This window comes from Abrus precatorius, unplaced genomic scaffold (assembly GCF_003935025.1).
Source record: "Abrus precatorius isolate BTA unplaced genomic scaffold, Abrus_2018 Scaffold5, whole genome shotgun sequence".
Taxonomy (NCBI): Eukaryota; Viridiplantae; Streptophyta; class Magnoliopsida; order Fabales; family Fabaceae; genus Abrus; species Abrus precatorius.
The window spans coordinates 5,233,230-5,255,651 of NW_020874395.1; the positions used below are offsets into that span (position 1 = coordinate 5,233,230).

At 34.1% G+C, this 22,422-nt stretch overlaps 2 protein-coding genes across 7 annotated transcripts; both read right to left on the reverse strand.

Moving 5' to 3' along the window:
- Positions 1–263: 263 nt before the first annotated feature.
- LOC113866951 (cytochrome c1-2, heme protein, mitochondrial) lies at positions 264–10,919 on the reverse strand. 6 transcript variants are annotated; one of them, XM_027501776.1, is made up of 8 exons: positions 10,853–10,919; positions 8,131–8,198; positions 3,177–3,391; positions 2,311–2,590; positions 2,156–2,227; positions 1,125–1,241; positions 955–1,020; positions 264–872 (listed from the first exon to the last, which is right to left on the reverse strand). In XM_027501776.1, the coding sequence occupies exons 2-8, from the start codon at positions 8,185–8,187 to the stop codon at positions 756–758; spliced, it is 924 nt and encodes a 307-aa protein (XP_027357577.1). In that variant the 5' UTR covers positions 8,188–8,198; positions 10,853–10,919; the 3' UTR covers positions 264–755. The 6 variants fall into 6 exon arrangements, with proteins under 6 accessions (XP_027357577.1, XP_027357580.1, XP_027357579.1 ...); XM_027501779.1 differs by having other exon boundaries at positions 10,717–10,862; XM_027501778.1 differs by having other exon boundaries at positions 10,749–10,858.
- A 7,681-nt stretch (positions 10,920–18,600) lies between these two features.
- On the reverse strand, positions 18,601–19,802 carry LOC113866549. The gene is made up of 3 exons (XM_027501377.1): positions 19,482–19,802; positions 19,034–19,084; positions 18,601–18,897 (listed from the first exon to the last, which is right to left on the reverse strand). Exons 1-3 carry the CDS (start codon positions 19,800–19,802, stop codon positions 18,601–18,603), a joined length of 669 nt encoding a protein of 222 aa, XP_027357178.1.
- Positions 19,803–22,422: the final 2,620 nt, after the last annotated feature.

Below are 22,422 nucleotides of genomic sequence, written 5' to 3' on the forward strand. Positions count from 1 at the left end.
TTTATAAGTAATAAATTTTATTGAATTACCTGTTAAATTAAAATTTTGAATAAAATAAATCATGTATACAAAATTTTATTTTAATTAAAATTAAATTATTCATCAAATTCTAATTTAGTAGTTCGTTACTTTATTTAATATTTAAATAAATCTTACTGGTAACTTACTTATTTATAAAGTCTAAATTATCTATATTTTAATACACGTGATCAATATAATATTTCTTGATAATCAAGAAAACAGTCCACAAGCCTCTCTTCTTCCGAGTTTAACTTTCGAGATTATTTGTATGTGTTTCATAGGCCCTCGGCCTTAAAGGCTGATAATATGTGCTCATAACCACCTTAACGAACAAGCGTTTCCTCAATACTTAGCTATTGGAATCATATGGCAATGAAGTGAAAATGAACCTTATTTCCGACTTCTAAAAGGAACATTTTGACCTTGCTTCAATTTTCTAAATTGAACCTAAATAAACCTCAACCACAGGTCAATTACCATAGCAATCAGATTGAGAAAAAACACGAGCACAGGGCTCCTGAAGAAGGTAATAATAATATACGTCTGATGAGAAGGGAGAAAAAGTGAAAGTAACTATATCTCACATTCTTGAAACAGCTTTATTTCTATCTCAAACAAAAATAGAATACGCTTCCAATTACTCCAACGAATTTGACATGGTGGGACAACTTAAGTGTCTGACAAAATTATTGCCAACAACCTTTCCTGAAGTGCAAAATGAAACTTGAAGGCAGCTAGTTGACAACATCAAGAACCAGCTTGCGAGACTTTAGAACAGACCACCGAAGGCGACGGTAATAGGCAGCTTGAAGTAATGCCAGTGATAAAACAAATATCCATTTAAATCCCATCTGCATATGGTAGAAATGTCCTTAGGAAATAAGATATTTTCTTTATTGATTCCGTAGAAAAAGGAAAATAAAGGAAACAAACCAATTTTCTCTCTTCCATCTCAGGTTCAGCAGCCCAAGACAAGAAAGACACAACATCTTTACCCATCTGGAGCAAAACATAACAGGAGAAACAAATTGTTTCATTCTCAAGTTCATAGATAATCAAATGTGATAAGTTTACAAGAAACAATCCTCAACAAATAGAAGTACCTGAGCTTCTGTAGCAGGGGTACCATCTTCATATTCAACAGCACCATCATTAAGCATTTTAGGCATGGCAATGGCCCCGCCAGGAAAATAAGGATTATAGTGCAGTCCTTCTCTAATCTACATTATTATTTAAAGATAACCATAAACAAAATTTTCACTTTAACCCAAATATTGCCACACCTAGGACTGGCCTACACTATTGGCACACAGTATAGGGAAAGATTAATCATGAACTTGCATTAAATATTTTGATTCAATGAAAAATAAAAAGTTGAGAAAGTACAATGACATATAGAAGCATGACTGGCAACTTAAGTCACATGTAAGTGCAAAGAAATATTTATCATTATATGTTAGGGTCCAGCTCAATGATGTAGGAGGTTGAAAAGTGTGTGCGAGAGGCAGAAGGGTCAGAAAGGGGAGAGACAGTATCGATGGTTAGACATGTAGTGAGGCAGCTAGAGAAAGATGTAAGAAAATAGCAGGAAGGTAGTTAGGAAGGATCATCAAGTAATTGATAGTTTGTATCTTGTATAGGGGGAAACCCCTGGAGGAGGATGGGCTCCTTGAATTTCGTTGGATCAATAACACAAGTCTTTCTTCCACTTTCCTATTCTACACTTTTTTCTTTCTGAAATCTTTTGGGAGTCGAAACATTATGTGTAAACATTGACGAAATCTATTTCAACTAGGAATAGCCTACACCAAATTTAGCCAAGGATCATATACAAAAAAATAAGCACCATGTTAGGCTCTAACAATCCCTAACCTACCATGCATACTATTTTTATTCATTGGTGTACAACAACAAAAACAGGGAAATAAACAAGGTGTTTTTTTAACCATTATTGACCATTCTTGTACAAATTTCAAAGCAACACAACAGATTTTCCAACACGGTTTTAGTTTTGAAATACTGATCAAGTGGTCTAGCAATCTTCATATGTGTGTGACTACTTAAGTAGAATGCGCATAGTTACTTAAATAAGTAAAGATTATTAGTTTAGGAAAAATTTAAGAGAAGAATTTACCGATACGCCAGCAGGAGGATCACGATAACCAGTTAGAAGTGCAAAAACATAGTTCTGACCATTGTGACGGGCCTGAAAATGTGGAAGGTAAAAACCATTCTTGTATAAAAACAACGGGAAATCAAATGACATTACTAGCAAATTACAGTCATTACTTTGGTAATAAGACTTAAATCGGGAGGATAGGCTCCTCCATTAGCAAACCTAGCAGCTGCTTCATTTGCATATGGCTGAGGAAAACGGTCACTGAGTTTACCAGGGCGTGCGAACATCTCACCCTCATCGTTAGGGCCATCAGCCACCTCAATCTCAGCTGCCATAGCCTTTACCTCTTCTTCAGTGTAAGCAACACCAACCAAATCACGGTATGATATTAAAGACATAGAATGACAGGAAGCACAGACTTCTTGATAAACTTGATGACCACGACGAATCCTGCTCATAAAAAGTAGTTAAATGTATTAAGATCTCAATTAGCATTAAAAATTATAGTATTCATGTAAAAAATTGATTTGAACATAAAATGGAAGCATAGAGCAAAATGAAAACTTAACATATTATGAATCTTGGCTCAGAAAAATGCCCTAAAAGAGACGGGGGAGGGGGAGGGGGAGGGGGAGGGTGAGGGGGGCCCTATATTTCAGGATTTTGAATTGCAACTGTTGCTTGTAGGAAATTACATTCTTGCAATCATTGTATGATATTTTTTAGATTAAATAATGCATGATAAATGTTACTAATCAGCCTATGTACAGACAAGATGTATACTACGTTAGTTGACATGTCACCTTGAAGACATGAAATGACTGATCCAAGGTTGTGTAAATGTAAAATGATATTAAGTACAAAATGACAAACAACTGAAACCAAACATGTATCTATAATTAATAATTACTTGCAATTCACATTTAAATTGCAACAAGGACTAGTTTGACTGGACACAGTTGCTAACTTGGCAAATGATATTGTTGACTCAAAAGGATAGAAAGGAAAATATAGGAAATTTTCAGGTTGAACTCACGAAGCATGATCATATGAACTGAGGATGCCCTTGTGAGGCCATGGATAGTTTGGACATGCTAGGCCATGCTCAGCTTCATCAGCTGATGCTGTTGTAGCAAAGCTCAAAAACCCTGACACACCAGCTCCAATTAATGCTATCGCTCTAAAGGAGCTGCTGCCAGTAGAGCCAGCACCATCTTTCTTTGTGATAATTGATGACACAAAAGAAGAATTCTGCAACAAGTATAAAGCAGCAATTAACAAAAGGCACAATTGGATTATTCCATGGGAGGTAAATTGTTATGAACTATAACATTTTTTGACACATAAGTATGTATTTCCACCACACCGGTTTGGATAATGGTCTTTCTCAATGTCAAAAATGACTATTAACTATGAGCCTATAATGGAAGATAGCTCTCCTTAATTCAAATTGATTATTAGATCCAAGTCCTCCAAAGTCCTATTAAGAGGGAATAATTAAAGCTAGGTCACAGACAAATCAGTCCAAATGACTTCTAAGTATTCTTTGTACCAAAAATGATTAGGAGCATTATTGGATGACATATTTGTATTTACTTGTGATTTAATTTTGATTAATATTATGAAAGGTTTTATGGTGCCAGTGAACCATATGAAACCACCTGAATTATTATAAAATTATCCAGCAAGTGAAAAAACTTGGTTACAACAATGAATGCAATTTACCATTAATGTAAAAAGTTTTACACTGACATATGGATGAGACAAACTGTTAATGTAACTTTGAATTAAGTAGCTGTTAAATAGTAAGTTGGCAACAATTTAAAATCAAGGGTTTTTAAAGTTTTTAAGTATAAAATAGAAAGCAGTGTAAAACTGCAAGAGTACAATATGCTTCTAGAATAGCTACACCAAGACATATACTGGTGACAATGGTTAATACTCATAAATGCAACACTAAAGCAAGGGAGACTTATAAAAGTAGGGAAAACACAGAATTTTCAAAAGCATCATAGTCAGCACAATCATATTATCAATCCATGTCATAAAAGATTCGATGATTTTATATGTTTGCTGCTAAAAGCATAACATAATTCTTATCTTAGGAAGGTTTGGAAGATAAAGGAAGCACAGCATAGGCAAAGTTAGATCAAGTGAACCACATTAAAAAAGATGACAAGATGAAAATGTTTTGGTAACTATGCAAGATTTCAAGAAAAGACGGATGATTTATTTCTATAACCTACTCAATGAAGGGCATAAAACAGTAAAAGAGTTTGAGAGTTTAATCATAAAAAAAGATAGTCAAAAGTAAACATTTAAAATAGAATTCAAGAATTTCAAGTAAATGATTAAAAGGAAGGGATAAAGAAGATGACGGACAATGGTAAAGCAATTGAACCAGTTAATAAACTTTCCAAATTTTGAAGTGTTTAGATGGGAAGGGTTATAACATAGCTTACCAAGTTGATCAAAAAGAACATGAGATCCAAGAAAATGCTAGAGGAAAAGAAAAAAATTTACAAGAATAAAGGGCACATACAAAATTGGGCAAACTATTTAAAGATCAAGCTCATAAGCCAAAGTGAGACTATGGTAAAGTGGAAAGTTCTAAATTGCAATTCATGATAGTGGCAGAAGAGCTACACAAATCTCCAGGTGACATGGTTGTGGTGACCATTGCAACTGACATATTGTATTGTAGCTGCATTATGTGATGCAGACTTTGAGACTTAAAATCCTTGGTAAAGGGTATTTGATAACAAATTTGGCTAAGATATCCGGATGCTAGAAAACCAATTTTGTTTTTATTCCAAGGACATCAACCAAGGAGGTTATATATATTTGATTGAAAATTTCAAAAGGAAACAAGAATATTTTCACATATTCGTTTTTTAGAGGGCAATGGAAGATATAAATTCATGCAAATTAAAAATACAATTGCAAGTAAGAAGTGAGTCAGCAATTCTGCTCAAGAATATTATTTATGCACCCAATTGACCCAGCACAATACTAATTTGAGTGCTCACATTACACACAATTTTGACAGCTCAATCACAAATAGATCAAAAGTCTAATCCTCATCCGTTTTCTGCAACTTGTTCAAAGCTCAGCCATTACATTAAGTTCTGTATCCATCAAGTCCAGCATGTTGACCAGCACATCAAGACATCAACCCGTTGTCCTTTTGTTGTGACTATGTCTGTGAACCCAATATCCATCATGATGAATCTGGCATTGTCATCCAGTCATGAAGAAGCAACAATGTCTGCAAGGTAGATGATTTTACACAACTTGAAAGACAAATTGAAGTCTAGTTCTTTCAAACTCCAGGTCTATTGCAAACACAAGTTCTGTTTGTGTTCTGTTCTTTCAGCTTCAGAACTGCTATTCTATTCTTTTTGTTTGTTTTTAAAAGTATGTAAATAACCTAAGTAAAATATCGGAGGTGAGAGGATATGGACTAAGGTCAAGGGCAGAGCTAGAATTTTTATTTTAAGGGGAGTAAGACCAATAGTACATTAACTTTAAGTGAAGAAAAAATTCACTAACATATGCAAAATATATGTAGCATATTTGATATGTAACTAACATAATACATAGTAGTCAATAACAGTAACAGCATGGTGCAGTCAACCCCAAAAATGCTATAGCAAAATAGTGGATAGCGGGATGACTGCTGTTTTTGAAACTTTAAAATACATCAAATATAAATTATGGTACTCATATTTGCTGAAGATTTCAAATTTCAATCATTTGAAGGGTTTCTTCAAAGTTAGAATAGAACAGAGAAGAAAAATAGAACAAAATAGAGTGATCTCACCGGAAAAAGCCCCCAAACAGATGGTCTTGCCAAAAAATGTGAGTCTTGTTGGAAATGAAGATGATTATAATTTGGCTGGATATAATGTATAGTCATATTTTGGTTGGGAAGTAGCCCCTAACGCAAATGGGTCATATCAGAAATGAGTGGATATGAGGAAGATAACTGGAACTTGGCCAGAAAAGAACTTCAGCTACTGTGAAGCTTGTTGTAAGAAGCAGAAGTTGCTGAAGATGGTGAATAGGAGCACTTAGGGTTCAAGAGTACTGAGTTTGAATGATACAACGACATGCAGAAATTGACAATGTAAAGGGGGAGCAAAATTCCAAATTTGCCCCCCTTAAAGCTTTCTAATGTTAAGAAAACAAGGGTAAATTTGACATTTTTGTCGTGCATCAAATAGCAGCCATGAGAACCACGATTTTTTTTTTTATTTTGGTCATGATTCGCGCTGCTCCCGCCACTACACTGAACCGTTATATATGCACTTGGAATAGCGGCAGGAAGCTGCTCCGCTACGCCACGATAGCGGCCTCTACTGACTACTATGCATAATATACATACAAACTACTTCAATATAATGATCAAGTATATATACCTTTACCTTATGTTATTCAACAACCCTTTTAACATGATTAATTTCCAAATTTAAAGTTGATATGGCTTGTGTTTATTTCTCTGTTTTCGTAAAAGACGAGTTAATAAGTTTTTGCTTATACATCTTTCAACTTGAAAAAACTATATGAATAAATAAATTATAAAAATTGATATCACTCCATTTCACATTTTAACATACTCAACCCAGATTTAAAAATAATAAATAAAAAAATTCAAAGTAACACTTAAGAGATTAGTGGCAAAAGAAGTGAGTAAAAATTCACTATATACTTGTATCATAGCAATAAATAAGCAATTTGAATCACAACATACACCACCCTTTCCTAATAAAAAATGACAAAAATAAATAAGACAATCTTTAGTGCCTCACCCCAACAAGCCAGAGATGAGGAAGAAGCTAAATATAATAAACGAACATTGTTGACTTGATGTGGGCAACTTTGGTTTCTTTTTTGATTTTTTATTTATTAAAGTAATAAACTATTAACTCTTGGAGGAGACACCAGACCCTTCTCATGAACTTATGAGAAAGAATGCCTAGCTGTGGGAAAGGCTACACAGCTATACATTGAGTCATGAGAAACAAATAGCAACTTGTGAAAAGAGAAATTTTACTTGATGCATTGTCACACACTATGATACAATGGTACACGGATAAATATACAAAGCTAAACAAACTATTAATTAGAGTAACCAAACTGAAACTACTTAACCAATAAATTAACTGACTAATAACAGAATCATTATTATCCTATAATAAAACATAAGAAGCCTTTTGAAGAATAACTTTTTGGGGGGTGCCATAACTTTTCTATATCATATTGAAAAGGTCAAAATTTTGGGGGTGACTGTGGCAATAGTTGGTCACCCCAATCCCTCTGCCTCTGACTAAGGTATTGTTGTTTGACATAGAATACATTTTGGATGAGCACCATTATATCTTTATATAAAGCATTTTGTGTTGCAATTCATAACTATAGTTGGATAAATTTTAATAAACGTTATGGAGATCCTCTAAACCATATTTAGGTATAAGGTAACCATTGAAGATTTAATAAGCATTCTGGAAGAGTTTTTTTTTTTTTTTTTTCCTTCTTAAGATTTATCTTTCCTTGTCTATCATCAAATGCTCATTTAAGACTTTGAAAGATCTACAAGTTTGTCAACTACAAACATTTTAGTTTCAATTAAAGATTGGTGTATTCAAAATTTTAAATGTTTTGAATGAGTGTTAAGGCTATGGTGCAGTAAATTCCATCTGACTCTTAAAAAATTGATAAATCTTTTACAATTTAGGAACAATGATATGATGATAGAGGTAATCTTTTTAAACAGTACCGTAACATTAATCTAAAAAACTAAAAAATATAGCTAAAATAAGCAATTATAAGAAAAGATAAATAATCAGCTCTAACATCTTCCACAGAAACCAATCCATTTGTACAACATTTTTTTCTTTTCCCAACCACAAATTTGGTCTAAGAGTCCCAAGCTGCACGGACCAGAAATACAAAAGAATAAAATTATCATGAAGAGAGTTAATGCTTACAGGAGAATGAAATTGGAGTTTCCTCCTCAACAATTGCTGAATAACACCTCCAGCCATCTCAGTTCACACTGACAATCATTCATATAAAAAATATATCAGTCAAGAAAATAAATACATTGACCAAGTATAATCGGTAAAGTTAAATAAATATGGACAACGACAATGATAAAGACAACATCACAAAATAAGTGAAAATTGCAATAAGTAAAAAATAACAACTGTTTCTGCAATGAAGTGTCATAAAAATTGAACCCTAAAATGAAAATTGCAAGGAAAAATGCTAGCAAACTCCATATTTTCTATTATGGTGAAGAGAAATCACTTTATACATTCTATACACTAATACATAGTCTAATTATTGGTTTAACATATATTGACAACAAGAATGATGAAGAAATTGATACAATAAACGACGGGATAAGAATGGACACAAAGACAGAGAGGATAATCTTAGAACTTTATGCATAATATACACTAAGTAAATTTTACAGTTTGTTAACATAAGTCCCTAGGGTTGATTTTAAATAACTAAAAGTGAAAATAATAATTTGAAAAGAAACTGCATATTACATTGAAGACACAAAAAGTATGATAAATGATTTCTTTTTCAATGAAAACGTTATACTTTTAGTAGCTTAAAATCAATCCCAAGAATTGATGTTAACAAAACTGTAAATTTTATATATGTTCTTTGAAACTCCAAAATATGATATGATGATTGTCCATGTCACTGACCAATGGATCTGATAGTACCTTAACCCATTAAGAGAGAACTTTTATCAGCCCATAGGACAATAGATAATTAGATATCATTAAAACTCTATAAGGACAGATATCATGCAAAGGCTTTTGCTCCTAAATAGTTTTAATCCACACATTTCTTGAATCAATAGATTATGCAACCATTATGATAGTAGCTTTGACAATTATCATGTGAAGCATATCGAAACTAAATTTTAAAATAATACACACTCTTCATTGAGTTTACCCCAAATTTTAAACAACATTTCTCATACTAAAACACCTTTTGTATGTGTGTTCAAGTGGTCATCAAGGGTCCTACTACATACCAATGACTTGTAAAAAAAAATACAATTATGAATAATGCATAGTAGTTTGAAAAGAGGATGGTGCATTGCACAGCCCAAACGGCATCACAAGAAATTTGTAATGACCTTGGTCTGGGCAGAATGCAGTCTTACATCATCTTCCCTCATTAAAATTTGATAATAACTGTTTATCTGATCCAATTTAGAAAATCAACCCATCCCACCTAATTCATCCGGAAGTTCATCCAGTGCTGGAATGGGAAATCAATCTTTTATAGCAATGGCATTGAGTGCTCAATAATCAACAAAAATCTCCATGTACCATCTTTCTTTTTCAACAAAAAGGACTGGAGGAAAAGGGACTGTTACTATGTCAAATGACACCCATGTTGCAAAATTTCTTCAATAGGGTTTTGAAAAAGATCACAATAATGCTGTAGTAACACTATGATCTGAGCACTGGAATGAAGGGGACTATCCATTGTGATAGATTTGGAGCACCCTGCTATGATAAAAGGCACAAGGGGGAAAAATGAGCTTCCAAAAATGTAACCCAGCCATGATCTGATTTGGCACTGGCCATTCTGAAACATCCACTAAAACCATCCGAGAGCCAGCCAATCCATGTAAAAAGAAGCTACAGGGTTGTAAACTTCTTTCAACGTGTCATGGTACTCAAAGAAGTAGTTATCTTGAATATCCATCGTAAAGGTTCTGTTCAGACCTGGATACATATAACTTCACATGGTATCAGGATGTCACTTCATCATGGTGAGATTGCTCTAAGGGCGACAGTGCTGGAAAAGGGATTCCAATATGGACAGCTTTTGAGGTGTCTCCAGTGCAGTAACCTTGGCCAAAAGCTCATCCATAATGTTCTGACTGTTAGTCAGAATGGTTTGATTCACAGTGAGCACAACATCTTCCTCCAAGGAATCTATATTAGCCTGGGATCATGTGTTGTTTGCCATGGTGTCTCTCAATGAAAGCACCAACTGCTTAGGCGTCAAGATATTTCTTCCCTGAATTCAAAGACTGGGACCTACTAGAAGAGCGACAAATTCTTCACCCGACTCTCACTCTTACACACAAGATTTTATAACAATAACAGTGTCCAACGCCACAATGTAATAACAGAAAAAAGAAAATGGCAAAACGCAATTAACGCACCCTGCACTCCCCTAAATCTACACTAGCCAATACTATTGAGCCAGCACACAATTACATAATCTAACTACTTAGTGAACATAATCTTCCATACACTTAGGTTGCTATATCTTCTCTTAGCCCACTAATTTCTTGGTCCATTGAACATAACACTACCACTCTCACACACACTATTTACAAGTAATCGTTATAGTTTAAATTAAATAGATCACGTGCACAAATTGTGTTTTTAGTACCAAATATGCTTTAAAAAAAATACAGTGGCAAAAACAGAAAAGGCAGCAACCACATAAATCCACATCACCAACACATTCACACGAAATCTGAATCGGGCAAATAACAGAAAGTAAAATAGATGTTAAATAGTTACACGTGCAAAGCAAATACATGATAATTGAAAACCCTATCATTCGAAAGTCATAGATCCGAGTCTTCAGTGATAACTCAACATTTAGAGAATAATGAGGAAGAGAGAGAGATGAAGAGAAAAGGGGAAGTGGACTCACGAAATGGAAGCGAGAGAACGAGGAGAAAGCGAAGGAGAAGGAGCCAGACAGAGAGAAGTTCGCCGATACAAGAGGGAGATTTGGGACACGCTTTTATCATAGTCGCCACAGAATACCACTGGGCTTTTGGGCTTCATTGACGGGCTTTCTTATCAATGCCCCTAAGCCCACTTTTAAAAAGCTTTATTGACCGCTGTCATTCCCATACTTGAAAGCCCACTTTAAAAATTAACCTGAAAGTGAGTGATTAAAACATTTTTCTATTTGTAAACAATTTAAAGTTAAAATATTTTACTATTAGTATAATCATAAAATTAAAAAAATTAAATAAAAAAGTGATAATAAATCTTAAAAATAAGAATACATACACTCTTTTAATAATATTTAATATTTTTTTTACTTTTTTATCTTTCTTTTTTATTACGATTTAAACATATAAAAAAGAGTATAATTCAAAATATTAATTTATTAAATGAAAAGTTTCACAACTTAAAAGCTAACTACATTGACCATATTTTACTCAACATTAGATTCATAATACGTGAAAGTTAATATTCACACTTTTTCTTTTTTGATTTTAACATCCTGTGGTAGTTTTTTTTAATCTTAACTCTCCATGAAGTATCAATTGTATTAAGGACAGAAAGAAAAATTAACCTAAAAGATTAATTTAATAAGGAAGAATAATGTGAGTTAAAAATTACATTTAAGATAGTGTTTTATTCGATATAAAATTTATAATAACTTTTTATTACATCACATTATTTATTATATCTATTATTTTTCTTTATTTTCCTTTTATCTCTCTCTAAATGTACAAACCTAAAAATATACCCAATTACCATTTTCCTTTATGATAAAAAAAAAGTGTGTTTACGGGGAAAAAAACTTCCCAGATTAGGTGACTTACAGACCGTGTTCAATCTTTTCTTAAATTTAAATTAATATTTTATATTAAAATTTTATTTAAAAATTAATAAAAATTAAAATATGTTATATTATTAATTTATATAAATTAAGATAAATACAAAATGGTTGAATAAAAAATATAATTATAAAATATAACAACATTTAACTTTTATATTTTTATTTATATATTTTATTTTCTTCAAAAATATAAACAAATCAATAATATATCGCATTTTTCTTTACATTTATATTAATTAATGGTTAAAATTTTAAATAAAATAGTTATTTGAATCGTTAAAAGTTATAAAAATTAAATATAAATAATTAAACTAAAATATTGAAATTATATATAAACTAAAATATAAGATTTAAAATATAATTAAACCATTAAAAATAACTATTAAAATGAATAAGTGCATTAAACCAATCAAGAGACTAAAAAGTAATCATTGTTAACTCTAGATATTTAGTTTATTCATTAAATAATTACTATTTATTACATAACTATTAAATATTAAAAAAGTTAAAATAAATAAAAGATAAATAAAGGTTTAATACCAATGTAAAGGTTTGGAATATTTTATATTTAAAATAAATAAATATGAAGCTTAAAATATCTTATGTAAAATTTTAAAATTGTTTTTTTAACACATAAATTATATAAAAATGGTGTGATTTATAGTTTTTACATAAGTCACATCATTTTAGAGTGAATTATATTTTATTAGGGAATAAGCACACTTTGATTAATGTGAACACATTATGTACTTAAGCATAAATAGCACAATGCACCTTAAAGATAAGTTGTGTCACTCTCAAGTATCTTAAATTGTTTTTTATTGTAATAAAAATTTATGTAAATTATGAGCAATGAAAGATGAAAGTGTTAAGTAACTCCAAATTTTATATGCATTCTTTGTTGATAGAGTCCAAGAATATATTTGAAGTTATTCGTTTTTGTTTTTATTATCTGCATTTTTATTCTATTACCTATGACTAAGAAAAGTTATTAGTGTGTGGTTAATTGGGTGTTTTATTTTATTTTATTTTTCTATTTTGCTATCCATGTTTACACTTTTAGGAGTATAATGTTAGGATGTTAGATAACTAGCTACTTTCTAGGTAATCTGTTGTATAGCCGAGTCTATAAAACTTGGCCTTTTCATTTATCAAATAACATGGAATGACAATACAAAATAATATTCAACTATTCTAGTTGTTCTTTGTGAGTTAACATTTGGCATCATAGTTAGGTAGGGTTTCTAGTAGAAGAAAGCAACAAACTTCAACCATGGCAAAGAGCAACTTCGTTCAACCTGCAATTCCAAAACTGAATAAGCATTATGATCATTGGGCAATGCTCATGGATAATTTCTTGAGGTCTAAAGAGTATTGGAATCTTATAAATTTAGAGATTCCTCAACATGTAGCCGATGCTGTATTGACGGAGAATGAGAAGAAAAATTTGGAGGATCTTAAGTTAAAAGTTTTGAAGGTAAAAAATTACTTGTTTCAAGCAATTGACCGAGCTGTGCTTGAAATGATTTTAAAGAAAGGAACATTTAATGAGATTTGGGATTCTTTGAAATAGAAATATCAGGGCATTGCCAAAGTAAAGCGAGGACAGCTTTAAGCCCTATGACATGATTGGGAGATTTTGCAAATGAAGAACGGATAATCAGTTTATGATTATTTTTCTTGAACTCTTACAATTGCAAACAAGATAAATATATGTGATTAACAAGTGTTTGATCTTAACGTGGTTGAAAAGATTCTTCGCTCAATGACCTCTAGGTATAACTATGTAGTATGTTCTATTGAATAATATCAAAATTTAGATTTCATGACTGTAGATAGCTACAAAGTAGCCTGTTAGTACACAAGCAACTAATAAAAGACCAAAATTTACATAAAGAGCAAGTATTGAAGGTTGTATAGGATGAGACAAGTGCTGGACGAGGTTGAAGAAGAGGTATTTCTCGAGGTAGAGCTCCACATGGAAGAGGTAGAGGTAGAGGAGATAGACAACTGGTGGATAAGGCTACAATAGAATGTTATTACTGCCATGATTTTGAACATTTCCAACATGAATGTCTAAAGAAACCCCAAGGTAACTATAAGGTATCAGGCTTAGAGGATAATAGAAGAAGAATGAAGAAGGAACAAGAGAAGGTATATAGTATTATTGATATGATCTTATTATGTATATTTACAATGAAAGGATGCAATATATATTTATATACAGATTACAAATGAACAAGAAAACAAACCAGAGAATTGGATAACTGAATTAACTAATTCCTAACTGCTATAACTACTTTCCTTTACACTCCCCCTCAAACTCAGGTGAAGGCTTAGCTGAAACATTGAGTTTGAAACAGAATTGATGAAATAACGAAGAAGAAACAACTTTTGTAAAAATATCAGCCACTTGAGAAGTTGTAGGAATGTGAATAACTGAAACTTGGGATTGGGATACCTTTTCCCTAACAAAGTGTAAATCAAGCTTAAAGTGTTTTGTCCTAGAATGTAAAATAGGATTAGCTGTGAGAAGAACCACATTAAGGTTATCACAAAATATTGGTGGGGGATCCAAAGGGAGAGATACTTGGAGTTCATGGAGTAAAGTCTTCAGCCAAACGAGTTAAGTGATGGTCATCGCAATACTTCTGTATTCAGCTTCTGTACAAAACCTCGAAACCACTGATTGTTTCTTAGTTGTCCAAGAGATTAAGTTGTGCCCAAGGTAAATACACATACCAGATTTTGATTTTGTATCATCGGGATCAAATGCCCATTCTGAATCAGAATAAGTATAGAGTTGTAAATGAGTGGATGGTTGAAGATGTAGACCATGACTTAAGGTTTCGTGTAAGTATTGCAAAATCCTTTTTACTGCTTTCCAATGAAAGTGAAGTGAATTTTGCATGAATTGACAAACTTTATTCATACACTAAGCAATATTTGGCCTACTAAAGGTTGCATACTGAAGAGCTCTAACTGTAGACCTGTACAGCAAAGGGTCAAAAAAATGTGTTCCTTCATGGGCTGAGAGCTTAAGACCAAATGTCATGGGAGTAGATGTGAATTTGCAATCTCTCATCTTTGTTTGTTATAACAGGTCTGCAATGTATTTGGTTTGCGAAAGAAATAGACCACCTTTCTTTGTTTTTGTTGCTTCTATGCGAGAACTGTTATTGTACTGGCCGCCATGAAGAGATGGAACATTTATCAGCTTGATATTAAATCGACTTTCTTGCATGAATCAATCAATGAAGGTATCTAACTAGAGCAGCCACCAGGTTATGTATTCCAGGGACGTGAACATCAAGTATACAAGCTCAAAAAGGCCTTATATAGCCTTAAACGGGCTCCGAGAGCTTGGTACAATAGATTGAAATCTCATGTTACAACTAATGATTTTGTGAAATATTCATATGAATAGACCCTATTTTAAAAAAGAAGCACAAAGGTGAAACTTTAATTGTGTGTTTATATAGATAATCTCATATATACTAGTAACGATGAGCTGATGTTTCAAGAGTTTAAGATTATGATGATGAATGAGTTTGCAGAGACTGACTTAGGCAAGATGAGATTTTTTTGGGTATTGAAATTTTGTAAGGTTGCAATGGAGTTTTTATTGGACAAAAAAAGTACATTAAGGATATGTTGAACATATTTGATATGTTTGATCATAATCCATTAAAGAGTCTTATAGTTTCAAGTATTAAGTTGCTGAAAGCGAACAAAGGAGTGGAGGTTGATAACACTCTATTCAAACAACTTGTAGGAAGCTTTATGTACCTTATAGCTACAAGATCAGACATTGCACATTCTGTTGGTCTAATCAATCGCTTTATGGAGTACCCAAAGGAGAGTCATTTCCTGACTGCAAAGTGGATTCTGAGATATTTACAAGGCACTCAGAATCTGGGAATTTTCTATAAGGCTGGTGCAAATCAAGAACTATTCACTTATACTAACAGTGATTATGCAGGAGATCTTGAAGACAGAAAGAGCACATCTAGTTATACTTTTTTGTTAGGTAGTGGTGTGATTTCTTAGGCGTCAAAGAAACAACTTATGGTTAGCCTATCCACAACTGAAGCTGAGTTTATAGCAGCAGCATTATGTGCGTGTTAGTGTATTTGGATAAGAAGGGTTTTGAAATATCTAGACTATTGCTAGGAAGGAGTTACTATGATATTTTGTGATAATATTTCTATAATTAAGTTATTCAAAAATTCAGTATTACATGGAAGAATTAAGCATATTAATTTTAGATTCCACTTCTTGAGAGATTTATGCAATGATGGTGTTATTAAGCTAGATTACTACAGTATAAAAGATCAATTAGCAAATATCACGACAAAGTTGCTTAAAGTTAAATGTTCATGCTAAAGATACAATAGTCTTCAATTATCTCTTCTTCTGTCTTACGTTGTGACATCCTCGTAGATATGTCAAATCCTCTTTATATGACATGGGGAGAGTACTTGCAAAAGGCACTATGATGATAAAGTTAGGTGTCAGTTTCGACAATAATTGCAATTTACTATTCAGAAGTTAACTATTTACCTATACTTCTTACTTTCTTTTTATAGGCAATATTTTAGGCTAATAGGCTTCATGACTTAGCCCTGTCTTAAGCCTTTTGTTTAAGTAGATAATTAATGATTATCTACCTTAATCTGTTTAATCATCTCTAATTTATCTTAATTTGACTAGAGGGGTGTTCGTCTTTTTAGGTCGAAGGGGTATTCAAATTCCTTCTTTCGTCATAGTGATTGAGTAGGATATCTTATTTAGTACACTAGTCCCTCAAGCCCGAGGAAGTATGACATAAGGGTTTATTTAGATCTACTGAACTTGGTAATGTGACCGATAGGGTACTCGATTTAAAATCTGTTAGTGTTAGGCCAAAGGAGTATTTGAATTTCTATCAGAAAAGGATCAAATTATCTTGCGTATTTTTGCCTTCTAAGCCTTATGATATGTCGGCATTTTAGAGTTTCAGTAGATTAGAATTTCCTCGTAGGTCGTGCTTTGAAATGAAAGGTTACTCGTTTATACCCGTTGATCTGGAAGAGATCTGATGGTTAAAAGAGGGGTGTAACCCTTCATTTGCCTAAAAGCGTATGTTCTATAAATAGGTGGTAGTCTAGGTATCATGTACGCTTTTCTACTATGCACTAAGGGGTATATTTGCTAATTTGTTGGAAGTTTTCTCCCTTCTAGACTTTAAGGTATGTTTGTCTTGCTTTGCTTTTTTCTTCTCCTTTTATTCTTTTATGGCCGATTCAATCGAGTGGGGGACTCTTTATCGGACTAATCAAGGTCAAATATTGTTTATGATAGGTAGGGGATTTGAGTGAGACTGAGAGGGTTGAGGGTGTTTCTTCTTGGCTAATTGATATTATAAACGATCCGGATACGACTGTTAGAGATTCTGGAGATGAAGCCGAATTGTCTAACGCCGATGAGGAAGGCCTTGAGTCAGGCAAGTCGCTGCTGAACGCTAGCAAGTCCATTCCCCATATTGCAAGGGGCCAAGGTGAGATGATCGGATAAAGGTTGTCAGCATGTTGATGTATATGTGGACCATGTTATTGACAAAGGATACATTTTTTCGACAAAAAGCTCACAGTCTTTGGATAAGGTCAGCCAATAGTATCCAACTCTCAATACCTTTGTTGCCATTGTTCATCCCTCCGAGTGAGTACCGTAAATACCTTCATGAATTTCTCTCATCACATAATTGGCTTGTTCTTCATCGAGACACTTCAACATAGGAGTTGAAACTCCTCTGTTGTACAACTCACCGTTGAAAAAGGGTATATTTAGCTGCTTGCATTCGAATTCGTTTAGCCTAAACCAGATCATCTGGGAGTTTGTTGCTAACAAGATATTGAATGATTGCAGTCATCCAATTCTGAGGGGTGCCTTCCACTTCCATACATTCATGACCCCAAATGCTAGGCTTATGAATTTCTTGTTGAATAACACTTTGGAGCTGCCTGAGCTTTTGATGACTAGCCAATTTTGCAAGTCTATCGGCTTGTATATTGGAGTTTCTCGGTGTATGTTGGACGTACAGGTCATCAAACTTGGATTGTAGTCGTTTGAACTCTTGGTAATACTGTAGCATAATAAGGTCTTTTCACCCCGATTTCCTTTGCTAATTTGAGTCCTGCCAGAAGTGCCTTATACTCGGATTGGTTGTTGGAAGCTTTGAACCCGAAACGGATTAATTGTTCTAATATCACTTTATTTGGTCCTTCCAAAATGACTCCTGCACCACTACCTCGTGTGTTTGAGAATCTGTCTACATGCAAGTTCCATATGTCGGCTTTTGGCTTTTCGGTTGGATGGAGTTCATTGACAAAATCTGCAAGAATTTGAGCTTTAAGAGGTCCTCTAGTTTTGAAACGGATGTCGTGTTGGGATAACTCCACAACCCAAGTCATCATTCGTTCTACTAACTCGAGTTTTTGGACTATTTTTGCTATATGTCAGTCAGTTCGTACTACTACAGGGTGACTTTGGAAATAGTGTCCTAAGCGTCTAGCTGTATGAACTAGGGCTAGGACTGCTTTCACCATTACCTGATACCTAGACTCTACATCTTGTAATGTTTAGCTGACAAAATATACTGGCACCTGTTCTGGTATTTCCTGTAATAATACTGAACTGATGGCTTTCTCTGATACTGCTAAGTAGACAATCATTTCCAAGTGAGGCCTTGGTTTTATTAGGACTGAAGGGATCGCTAACAGGGGTTTGAACTGCAAAGGCGATTTCACACTCACCGGACCATTCAAACTTTTGAATCTTTTTTAATAGATCCGAGAAAGGTCGGGTTTTTCAGCAATTCTTGGAAGAAACCTAGATAATGCAGCTATTCGGCCAGTTAACCGTTGTACTTCCTTAGTATTATCGGGACTGCGCATATCTACAACTGCCTGACACTTGTCAGGGTTAGCTTGAATTCCTCGTTCGGATAGCATAAAGCCCAAGAATTTTCCTTTGGCTATCCCAAACATATATTTTTCTAGATCGAATCGCATCCCATAACGTTGTGCTTCAATAAAAACTTTAATCAGATGAGTTATGTGATCGCCAAGGGAAGCTGACTTCACTACCATATTTTTCACATAAACTTTCATACACCTTCCTATTTGATTAGTAAAAAATTTGTTCATTAGTCGTTCGTAGGTTGCCCTTGCATTTTTTAAATTGAAAGGCATAATTTTGTAAAAAAAAATTCACCGTATCAGTAATGAAAGCTGTTTTTCCTTCATCAGGTGGGTACATCCGAATCTGGTTGTATCCGGAATATGCATCGAGAAAGCTAAGTATCTTGTGGCCAACTGCTCCATCAACTAAAGTGTCTATATTGGGTAAATGTAAACATCTTTAGGGCATGCTTTGTTAAGGTCTGTGAAGTCGGTACACATCCTCCATCTTCCATTGACCTTTTTCACCATGACGATGTTAACTAACCACGTAGAGTACTGTACTTCTCGGATAAAGTTAGCTTTTAACAACTTATCAGTCTTTTCCCGAATTGCATGAGCTCGATCACCCCCTACTTTTTTTTTTTAGCGATTGATTTTGCATTTTTGTATATTAATAGGTGATGATAGAAAAAATTTAGGTCTATTCCAGTCATATCTACTGCTGTCCATGCAAACAGCTTGACATTGCTTAGCAATACCTTTTGAAGTGCTTGCTGTTTATTCAAGGATAGGCCTGTTCTGAGGTATGTGGTCTGTTTCGATTTTTTCCCTAGTTGAAAGGGTTTCTTATCTTCACTGGGTTCAACCCAAAATCCCTCATCTATTCTTGGGTCAAGTTCTACATCTAGTTCTACTTCTGATACGATGTTGACATCTCGGCTTGGCCCAGGGAAGGGTTTTAAACGCATACTTGCAAAATAACATTCTCTAGCCAGCTTCTGATCTGCATGGACTGTGATAATTCTGTCTCTATCAGACGAGAATTTCATAGCCAGGTGAAGAGTGAATACTATGGCCATCAACTTGTTGAGGGACGAACAATCGAGCAGTATATTATATGAGGTGCATGCATGTACCACTAGGTAAGTTACCTTGATTTGTCTTCCATCCAGCTTTAAACCGAACAGCGTATACAAATCAATGCAACCTCGAGTTTCCAATCAATGCAACCTTGATCCCCTTGAAAATCTCTATCGGTAAACGTGATGGGAGAGATCCGGATTCTACTTACCAATGATATGTGATTTACTGACTGAACATATCTTAAATGTCTTTTTCTGGCCGAGTTGGTGGATCTACCTCCAGCAAACCCACCTACTATGGTGTTAATAATTCTGCGAGGGTATTTCTCGCGCTCATCATGATGCTTGATAGGTGGTTCTCTTGATCTACTACGCTGTCATTTCGTTCTTCTATCATTGTATCTCCTTGATGGCTCGAACTAGTAGTCCCTACCCCTCTCAGCTGGCGTTTGTACAAATCTTTGATGATGCCCAGCTTTAATCAAATCTCAATGCGATCCTTTAGGGCTATATATTCTTCAGTGGTATGTCCCCTGTTTTGGGGGCCGCTCAACTCCACCTCTTCAGTCCTTGTTTTCTTTTTTTTTTTGAATGGTTCATTCCTATCACCCTCTTTTTGATTTGACCCCAGTTCCATTTGGACATGGCCTTGGTATTCGACCAACTCTTCCATTTGTATGTACTTAGCTGCTCGACTTCTCAATTCATCTAAGTCGATAGGTGGTTTTTTGCATATATTGTTGACAAAAAACCCTAGTTTTAAAGCTGTTGTAAGGTGGTGCATTGCGACTGCCGACTCCATGTTGTGGATTGATAGGGCCACCTTGCCAAAGCGTTGCATAAATGCTCTAAGTGTCTCTTTCTTTTCTTGATGAATATTAACTAATGCTAATGATGTCAATGGATGATGACGGCTTGTGGCGAACTACAAATTGAATCGTCTGGTAAGTGTTGTGAACGAATCGATGGACGAAGGGGCAACTTGGTAAACCAGTTGAGGGCTGGTCCACGAAGTGATGTGAGAAATATCTGACATAATAAGGCATCATTGTCTATGTATAGGTCAACTTGAGTTGTAAAGATATTCAAATGCTCTTCAAGGTCAGATGTTTCGTCATGCTTTTCCAGTGTTAAGCCCTTCCAATTCTCAGGTAACTTAGCTTCCATGATAAGCTGGGTGAAAAGGCTTCAACCCGACGTCCTATCTCGTTCCACAGGAGGAGTAGTCCTTGTTTGCTGGTATGTATTTGGCTTTTCCTGCAAAGTTGATGATTCTCCTTGCTCCTGGGCAAAAGGGGTAGTTTGAGAAGGTATGTAAATTCTGATCTCATCCTTCAAATTGGCATTCTCCCTCCTTAAGGCCAACAACTCAAGAGCGTTTTTTTCTTTTAATCATTGTATCTCCATCATTTCAGCCCTTAATTGTCTTACCATCGAAGAGATATTTTCATCCCCTCTCCTTTCAGCTAGAACCTCAGGTATAGGTTGGTTAGGCATGGTCTCCTTCTGCTGATGAGAAACTCCCTATTGCCAACTCTGTCCTTCATGTTGGCTCCTTATTAGTACCATAATTGATTGAAGTTAAAGCAATTCGGGCCCCATGGTGGGTGCCAAAATGTTTCTGCTAAGGATACTATAGTCTTCAATTATCTCTTCTTTTGTCCTACGTCGTGACGTCCTCATAGATATGTCAGATCCTCTTTATATGACGTAGGGAAGGTACCTGCAAAAGACACTCTGATGATAAAGTCAGGTGTTATTTTAGACAATAATTGTTATTTACTATTCAGAAGTCAACTTTTTACCTGTACTCTTTACTTTTTTTTTTTATAGACAATATTTTGGGCTAATGAGCTTCATGACTTAGCCTTATCTTAAGCCTTCCATTTAAGTAGATAATTAATGATTATCTACCTTAATCTGTTTAATCATCTCCAATTTATCTTAATTTGACTAGAGAGGTGTTCGTCTTTTTAGGCCGAAGGGATATTCGGATTCCTTCTTTCGTCGTAGTGGCCGAGTAGGATATCTTATCCAGTACATTGAGGATTTCCAATATCTGCGAGGTGCTATGGGCATGCTTGATGATTCTAGGATAAACTGCTGCAAGGAGCATACAGTTTAAGGAAGGGATTGTTGACTGAGTCCAATAACATATTTGAAGTTATTCAATTCTGTTTTTATTATCTGCATTTTTATTTTGTTACCTATGACTAGGAAATGTTGTTAGTGTGTGGTCAGTTGGCTATTTTTTTTATTTTTTTTTCTATTTTGCTATCCATGTTTACACGTTTAGGAAAGTAACATTAGTATATTAGATAGCTAACTACTTTCTAGGGAGTCCGTTGTACAACTTAATCTATAAAACTTGGCCTTTTCATTTATTAAATAACATGGACCGACAATACAAAATAATATTAAGCTATTCTAACTGTTCTTCATGAGTTAACATTCTTTAGCATTACTAGCATTACTTACTTTCATATAACTTGCCTTTTAAGGTGAAGAATAAAAGTGATAAGGTAGTGTGCACAAATTTTTGTTTTAAATTTTGATTAAATTGGAGCCTATATATTCAAACTTATTCATTATTATTCAAATTATATAAGCACCATTA